The following is a 9,022-nucleotide window of genomic DNA, read 5'->3' as shown; positions in this document are numbered from 1 at the left end:
GGAAGAGTGAGTAGCGGCAGTTGTGGGAGAAACAAGTACGGTGTTGGGGACAAAGTAGAGTGAACCCGTAAGACCAGTGCAGAAGATTTACATGCTTCGGATACTTCAGCTGGTAATTTCTAGGCTCTTAGCCATTAAACTGAAAGTTAAGCATAGTGGTGAGGCTAAGAGCAGAGTTTCTAGAATCACATGGCTTCAGATACGTATCCTGGCCCTGCCACTTAATACCTATGCAACCTTGGACAAATTACTTTATCTCACTAAGCCTCTGTTTCCTCATCTCTAAAATGGGAATAATTATAGTACCTACCCCAGAAGTTGCCGTGAGGATTAAATGGTAGGATTCAGTGTTCCAGATATCCAGCAGTGTCTGGCAAGCCTCCAGAAATGTTAGCTGATATCGTCACTAGTGGTCAAGTAGATGAGTGTTATGTAGGTGATCCTTCTTTTTCCTAATAAATGTCTTACTTTGGAAGTGTGGCAGAATGTTTTCCCGAATTTCAGCTCACATCATCAACTTCTGTTCTGTCCCTGGGAATGCTGGGAGAAATCGCTCTTGCTTGAGTCTTGCTTCTGGCCTTCAGTGCTTCCCACTTGCCTTACAGCAAGTAAACCAGAGGATACAGAAGCAGTCTGGATCCTCTTTGCTCTGTTATCAGTATTTTTTCAGCTTTTACAAAGTCCTCGTGTACTCCAGCTATCTCCTCCTAACTTGCATATGACCTTCACTTTCTGCTCCCACTTCTCAGTATGCATGTAACTTGATACTCCGTGTCCCGCTTCTGTGTTTGTGCCTTCTTGGTCTCTGAAATGTTGGGACGATCCCTGGCTCTGGGAATGCTTCTCACGCCGACTGTTTTGTTACAGATCATTAAGAGGGTGAATCACGGGCATAAAATACAATAAATAATCGCCGGTTGATGGAGCTTGTCCCAGACTTGTCCTGGACCCTCAGCACGGACAGGATTCGGGCTTGTGACATTGTCCAGGTCCAGTCTATTCCCATTAGAAACCTTCCCCTTGCCTGGAAAGACAAAGAGACGAACTTGCCAGGAGACAGTTTGGCTGTGTCAGAACCACACAGAGAACAGTAGCCCAAGAGACTGAAAAGCAGCCTTTCTCGACTTGTCTCGGTGCTGTAGTGATTTGGCCTTTGCAGTGCAGTTAAAAAATAATTAGGGAACAGTGCTCTTTGATGAGACTCACTTCATCTTGTCTAGATTATATGATTCTTAGTCCCTACTTGCTCCCCAAACATGTTTTTTCTTCCTTAAATGACCTAGAGTGGTCGCAAAGGCTTCAAATAAAAGAACCTACTCTATCCTGGTCCCCCACTCTTCCTTCCTACTTACTGCAATCCCAGAAACTCCCCTTACCCTCCTCTGGACAGTACTGTTTATCTCCTGGCCTTGCAAACCCCATGTGGCTCTGGTCCCTGGCACCCCTTTTCCCACCTCTCAGAGGCACGGAGAAGTAGCACTTTCTGGAAACAAGCTCCAAGGCGGACTGTGGGAGCACCGGAGTTCTCCCCCCCACAGAGCGCTGTAGAGGGCTGCCCTCTACAGGTTCCCCGATGGGCTGGCCTCTGATTCCCAGGGTCAGAGAGGGGGGCGGCTCAGACCTGCCCTGCAGCCAGTTCCCGGTTTCATTCCTCCTGACCCCTCCCTTACTCCTCATTTAAGCTTCCCTGAGACAAGCTATAAAATACATGTCACAAACTGAGCACATGGAAAGAAAGCTGTGAACCTCAGCATTTTAAAAACTAAGGACATCGGCTTTGAAGATGAGAAGCATTATTAGGATAATAAGGGCTTCCCAAGTTCGCATGCACATGCATGCATGCATGTGTGCTCATATGTAGGTGCAGAGCATGCCTGTGCACAGAAAGTCACCTGTGGTCTGGGAGAAGGGCTTGCCAAGCATGCCTGTCTGGCGACCCACTCTCAGAGATTTGGCTTTAGTAAAGCTGAGGTTCTGCATTGATAACAGGCTTCTGGAATGATTCGGCGCAGGTGGTCTGGAAACCCTGCTCTGCGAAATGTTGCTGTGTAAGGCAAAGAAAAGAGCAGGGAAGTATACATCCTACATGGAAATCCCTCTTTGTTTTATGAGTGATTTTCTACAGTGACCGGCTGAGAGGCACCCAAATCTAACATCTTACTTGCCCGTGGGGTGCCAGGTTTGGTTCGTGGTAGGGAATATAACCCAGTCTGGCTCAGAAGCAGGAACACAGGCGTCTGAGTGTGCCTCTGCCCGGACGCACCGTGGAGCTCTGCAGAGAGATCGGGGTGCAGCGGGAGCGGCGTGTCTACGTTTGCACCATAGTGCAGTTCTCCCGTAACTGTGGGATTTAACTGGATTAAGTTAGATTGGAGAGAAAGCCCCCAGAATGAGATGGTGAAATAGCAGAAGAATCTAAACGTGGGGCCCTCAGAGACTTTCCAGCAGCGCTTCTCAAAGGGTGGCCCAAACAACCACCTACATCACAGTCTCCTGGGCTCCTCCCCAGACCTACCGGGACAGAGTCTTCGGTGGGGATGGTCAGGAATCCACAATGTAAGCAAGCTCCAAGGACGATCCTTACGTTTCCTGATGCCTGAGAGATGCCCGGGCACCAGGAGGATGGGGTGGCTTGCCTAGTCTTAGAGCCAGTTAATGGCAGAGCTGAGTGGGCATGCCTGCCTGCTGACCCCCAGCTCCAGGGTTGTTTTTATGACAGATTCGAGGCCACTCCTCATTGTCGGAGCAGGCTGTGTGCGGACCAGGGTGGCAGATGGCTGCCCGAGACACAGGGGAGGAGCTCCTCCAGCCCAGGATGATTTTCCATCGCATTGTGTGCCCAAAGATTACAGGAACCAATCATCACACTCAAAAGCAACCATACCACCACGCTTCTGACTCTGTAGGCTTCCTTCTGCTTCTCACAACAGACTTAGAGATCTGAGTGGGAGAAGACGGTGCAGGGTCTGCCCCATGTGCGTGCGCAAGCCAGGAAACAAGAAGGGAGTAACCTCACTTCAAACAGGAGGCAGATGATGTCTGTGATGAAGAGACACTTTCAGAATTGCCCAAGGGCAGGAAGAAGTCGAGAAGGAGACAGAGCTGAGCTGGTAATAAAGACTCAGGGCCTGGAAGGAGCTAATGAGGGGACCTCATACTGAGTGGGACAGTCCCAAATTGATTCTCATTCCCGTAAGCAAGATGGGCAACACAGATAAGAGAACAGCACACATGCCCTTCTCTCCCTGGCTGCCTCTGATGTCCTGGCGGGGAGGGCATGGGCATGACAACTCAGGTGACTTGGGTGCTCAGAGTTGCTGCTGGCAAAATAATTGGAGCCTTGTGCAGGGCACGGGGTTCCTGGAAGGAAGCCGCATGAATCCCTTACAGCAGGTCTTTATTGTAAAGCCCAGTCACTGTAACATCGTATCTTTTATACATGACTGGGATCTTTTTTAAAGATTTATTTCTTTTTAGAGAGATTGGGGAAGGGGGAGAGGGAGAAGGATTCCCAAGCAGACTCCACACTGAGTGTAGAGCCCGACACGGGGCTCGAGCTCACGACCCTGAGATCACGACCCTACCCGAACCAAGAGTTGGTTGCTTAACCGACTGTGCCACCCAGGCACCCCATATGTGACTTTTTTATTAATATTTTCTTATTCAAATAAATCTCTAAGTGTTCTTTTATTTTCTCCTGGCAGAGGTGGTATATCCACTGGGTGGAACTGGGGAAGGGGGGATGGGAAAAAGCCCTCCCTCTGTCCCTCCCTTCCGCAAGTGCCGTCCGAGCCTGAAGCCGTGGGCTCTACACCAGGTTCGGTGGCCGGCAGGAAGCAGGAACAGTCAGCTACAGGTCTGCAGGGGGAGACGGCCTCTGTCCTGGGGACAGGTGACAGCTCTGTGGTGGTCGGCGCACCAGGTGCTCTGTGAACACAGAGGAGGGAGGAGCTCCTCCCCTTGAGAGAGCCAGGGAAAGCCTCACGGGCCAGTGACTTTAAAAAGAATAGAGGGGGAGAAAAGTTCAATTTTTAAAAGAGAAAATTAGGAGAACATGCTTGACTTTACAATGAAATAAAGGAAAGGTAAAAAAAGGTGATGGAAATGAGGTGAACTGAGGAGAGACGACACAGAGGGGAAGGAAGGGAGCACGGCAGCCGCCGGCTGGGCCGAACCCCGGCCCCCTGAGGGCAGTGGCTGGAGCCCGGCGCAGCGGGACCAGGGGGCCGGGAAGGGCAGCGTCCCCTGGCCCCCGCAGAGGCAGGGGACCCAGCTCCCACCCCATAAACGTTTACCCAGAGTCTTGGGGGGCCACCTTACTGCCACTTCCTTTGAAGTCAGGTACTTGGATTTCCTCCCTCTTTCCTCTGACTCTGTGGGGCTGTGGGCAGCACGTGTCAGGATTGTCTTTAAAGCATTGCTGGTGATCCATGCTCTTCCCTGCCCAGGCCTTTGGGTCCCCGCTTCCATTTGTTAAGTCTAAGGACCAGTGGAAAAGAATTTAGAACATCCAGGGGATCCCAGCCTAGAAATCTCAGGCTTTTCTTTCAGCTAAAGTGGACTAGGTGTCTAGGAGAGCGACTAGAACACAGACACATCGGGGTGGCAGGTGGCAGGAGGAAAGCACACCATTGTCCTCCAGAGCCATTGCTGTCCGTGGTAGAGACACGGCGGTAAGGGCCCGGGCCTGCTGCTGTCTGCGGTGCCCACCCAGGGGCATGGTCCAGGGTCTGTGCGACCGCTGGCCCAGGCTAACACGCATGCCTGTTTCTCTGAGTAGTTGGGAATGCTGCCCCTTCCTGGGCCATACTGGGAAGACGGATCGGCCTTTGCCTTTAAGAAACGGTCACTGCTCGTGACAGGACAGCCCCCTCTGCTCCTCAGAGGAGGGCTGGGCTGTCCGCTCATTGGACATTTCTACATGGAAACCCCAGGGCCTACTGTTAGCAGGTGCTAAACGGCCCCTTCTCGGGACTCTTGCCATCACTCACACCAGGCTGCCCAGGCCTTGGGTGTCTGACACAGCCTATTTCTGCCTTTCAGGGGGGAATTCGGCTTGCGAGAGTACTCCGAGGTGAAGACGGTGACAGTAAAGATCCCTCAGAAGAACTCCTAAGAAGGCCAAGGAGGAAGGTGGAGGCCAGCCCACAGGACCCTCCCTCTCTGCTCTCCCTGGGGGGCCCGGCTCTCAGGAATCCAAAGTCCATACCCAGTCCTTATTTAAAGATTTAAATAATGACATGTAGGCCAGGCCAGTCACTGCATAACGAAAGCAGACCACGTGGGCACGGTTTCCTGGCACTCTGTAAGGGATCACCTTAACGATACCAAATATTGGGGAAAGTGGGCTGAAGGCAGGAGAAGTCACTGCCGGGTACACGCAGTCTCTCTTTCCGGAGTGATGGGCTGATGCCTTTCGTCACAAGGAACTTTCCTCCTGAGGAAAGGTCGTCTTTCCATTGTCTCCATTTTCCCCCTTCCAGGCTCTCTCTGCTCACTTCCCCCCCACCCCTCCCACCCCTCCAAGGAGATCTCAGCTGAGCTCATTTGGGGCAGATGTTTGGGCCGGGAACAATTTTCCAAGGTTTTGCAGCCAAATTACCATTTCATGTTATCCACTTCTTCAAAGCGAAACATGAAATGGTTTTAGTTAGAGCCAGACCAGACCGAAACTGCCAGGAGCTGGTACACTGCAGATGTAACGAGAACTAAGAACTCGGATGTTCCTGACCCAGTCCGGCTTTCATACATCCATAAAAGACACAAGTGAAAGATCAGGAAGATGCAGATCCAGAGATGATCACATGTAGTTCACAGCTTCTGAGCTTGCCGCTTGGTTTTAGGGTGTGTGGGTGTGCGTGTGTGTTTACTTCCTTCTGGGTGATTCTGGAATAAGGCGGGGGAGGGGGCAGTTGTTTTTCATTGACTGATAAGATCTTTTTCCAAAGCTGCTCTTAACAATCAACCCTAAAATGAATTGAGTCGGCTCAAGAATTTGGTACCGGGTAGTGCTGGGGGCCTGCAGAAAGAAGTTCATTTCCCTGCTGGCCGACAATTCTTAGGAAGTGAATTATCTCTGCAACTGGACTCCAAAGCTGCTTCTGCTCCCCAGGCCCCCTGCACCAACCCCGCTCCTCCCAGTGCTCTGGGTGTTGCTGTGGCCTCTCATGCCCTAAATGCACTGGCAGTAACCTTGGAAAATCCGGCCAAGCCTGGAGGTTCCGTTTCCATTCCCAGCCCGCCATGCCCAGTGGCTCGTCCACACATGGTTTTCCCGACGGGCCTCCCGAGGGGGAGGCACAAAGCAGCCCCTCTCCCTTTCCCCCAGCCACACACTTCCTCTCCTGCTTTCCAGCGCATCCACCAGCTGACGGACAGTGTCGGCTTCCTTTGCTCCTTCCCTTTTTCCAGTTGCTGAATCCAATCCAGTCTGTAACCTAGATGAAGATCATTTATCTAAAAGTACCAAACATAACCTAGAAGTACATGGAATATGGGCAACACGTAGGTAGCCTTCTGTATGTAATGGGTTTCTGCTTTCTAACCACACCGGTTTTCTATTTATGAGTCTCGTCTATTCATGATGTTTAAAAGAAATCTCCGTTTGCTGTTATTTACGAACGACAGTGCATTCAGGGGCCCGATGCCTCGAGAGACGCCACGCTTCTGAGTTCTTCCATGTGAATGTCATGCTCTCCTCTTCTAGCGTGTGTCCAAGTGAACATACCCATTAACCAGCTAGTTTACCTTTCAACTGCAATATAGAATGTGAAAATGAAGATTTATGTCTTTTAATTTACTTAAAAAGAAACCTCTGTGCTAGCAATAAAGCATTTATATTGTGTACTCCTTGGGATTATGTGGCTGTGTTTACAAATCTTCGCGTCATACTGAGTACACTTGGGTCCTTCTCTCAGCTGCTGGGTTTTTCAGCTGTGTTGTTTTCTCTGGTTACTGAGCAGGAGTCTGGGAGAGTATTTTTACAGAATGCAGTAAGCAACCCCCTTGTTTTCTGACACTATTTAAACTTTGTGTACACATACTGTTTTACACGGCCAACAAGTAGAATCATGGATGAAATCTTTGGAACGACTGTTTTAATTCAAAATTGCCTCCCTGAAAGCTAAAACGTGAAGGAGTCTTGAGGGCCTTGTCCTCAGAGTCGTGGGCTACATGATAGAGCCCACATCGCTGATGGCACTTGGCAGTAGCTTTATTTTTATTTACCGTGGTGAGATGAAGTCAAAAGCTGACAACCTGATGCATTATTTTCGCAACTGCAAAAAGGAAGCTGTAAGTGGTGACTGTATTACCAGCCAGAGCTTGTTTGCTCTCTCCACGTTCTCAGAGTTGAGCTTCTGGGGAGAGGTTCCCCCCCCTCCAGACCCGTACATCCCCTCCTTCAATGCTTGGAGTCTCCACCCGAGTCCTGGTCCAGTGAGACAAAACAAAAACTGTTGAGTTGGCCACAAAGAGAATCAGACTCGGGGCGGGACGTGTTGCTCTCTGACTGCTGATACCTCGTCCCTCGGAGGAACAAATTGAGCCTTAGGCGCGGGGTCCCTGGGCGCTGGGATGTACTCTGAAATTGAAGATGTGGGCTCCCTGTGATTCTATCTCATGTCCATTACCTTGAGCCATCGGGAAGAAAACGAGAATGAGATGGGCATAGAGTAATCATGGAAAGTCCTCTGGCAGGTGGCATTATAGAGCTTACAGATAACAGGAATCCAGAATAAGATATAATTTGATGGTTCTTTAAAGCACAAAGTCCCTCAAACCTCATCCCTTATGGTACCAACATAAAGGCAAATGACAGCATTGCAAATGTCACTAATGAAACTAACAGACACTCCGTCATTTGCCATCAGCACCATATATTTGCGGTCTTTTTTCTCACTGTTAACACCTGAGATTTCCATTATACCTTTTCCTCCAAAACTTGCTCAGTGCCTTCATATTGGTGATCTCATGCTTTTTCACTACCTTTTAGATAATAAAGGGCAAGAATATTACAATGTAGGGACTAAGGAACAGAAAGAAACCGTGAATACACTGGACTGCACAACAAAACAGGAAGATGCCCAAGAAAAGAGGACAGTCTGAGAAGCTAGCAGAGGAGATGGGTTTTGATTTGGGCTTGAGGATGGCATGTAATTCCAATAGGCAAGGGAGCAGGAAGCAGGCACTCCGGGGAGACGGTAATCTGCAGGGGCCTGGAGGTAAGGCAGGGCTCGGTCATGTGATCATGAGATGGGACAGGCACCGCATGCCAGCGAGTGTTCAGAGTGCCGATGGTCCTGGGGGTCAGCCAGAGATCCCTGGTACTGAAATAGAAAATGGGAGGGGGGGTCCCCAGTGGTTTGGGGACGGGAGAATGACGAGGCAGCGTTTAGAGCTTACCATTCTGGGAGCAGAATGGATGGCAGGAGAAGCAGACTGATGATGGGATGAGTTTGGGGTGATCCTGGCATGGTCACGGGATGGAGAGGAGGGAACCAAATCAGTGGGGACATCACCAGAACTCGGTGAGTGAATATGAAAGAATAAAAAGTAAATGACTATGTTTTCAAGCCTGGCTGAGAAGGAAATGGCAATGCCATGGCCACAGAAGTAGAACCAAGAAGCTGAACACAGGGAATAGAGTTTTAGGGAGAGATCTTGATGTCCAGCTTTGGACATGTAATTCTGGGGGTGATGAAGGGATATCTGGACAGACCCGCAGGCAGCTGGAGGTAAGAGATTGGAACCTGGCTCGGGTGACTGGACTGGGACACGACCGTAAGAGTGATGGTTGTCTGTACAGAGAACACAAGAATAAAAACAAAACCTGGGCCAAGGAGGAGGAGGAGCTGAGTGAAAGAAATGAAGGCGGTAGGCAGAGAACTGGGAGAAAACCCTGTCAGAGGTACACCCCAGAAACCCAGGGCAGAGAGCTCAAGAAGGACAGGCAGCCAAGAGGCTGAAAGGATGGGGATGGTTTGAGGAGCCCTGCATTAGGGGATTTTGAATTTCCAGAGCC

The 9,022-nt window shown here is 50.2% G+C and overlaps 1 protein-coding gene across 1 annotated transcript in view; it reads left to right on the top strand.

Moving 5' to 3' along the window:
- Positions 1 to 6,846, top strand: part of ALDH1A2 (aldehyde dehydrogenase 1 family member A2) — a 92,396-nt gene extending 85,550 nt beyond the window's left edge. Inside the window, exon 13 of the mRNA XM_006744122.3 lies at positions 5,044 to 6,846. Within this exon, the coding sequence (XP_006744185.1) occupies positions 5,044 to 5,116 (73 nt within the window). The 3' untranslated portion in view covers positions 5,117 to 6,846. The remainder of the gene's footprint in view (positions 1 to 5,043) is intronic.
- Positions 6,847 to 9,022: the final 2,176 nt, after the last annotated feature.

The sequence above is a fragment of the Leptonychotes weddellii genome, chromosome 9 (assembly GCF_054177405.1).
Source record: "Leptonychotes weddellii isolate Sample4059 chromosome 9, ASM5417740v2, whole genome shotgun sequence".
Lineage (NCBI taxonomy): Eukaryota > Metazoa > Chordata > Mammalia > Carnivora > Phocidae > Leptonychotes > Leptonychotes weddellii.
The sequence above is the reverse complement of the archived record's forward strand: the minus strand, read 5'-3'. Positions and strand labels throughout refer to the sequence as shown.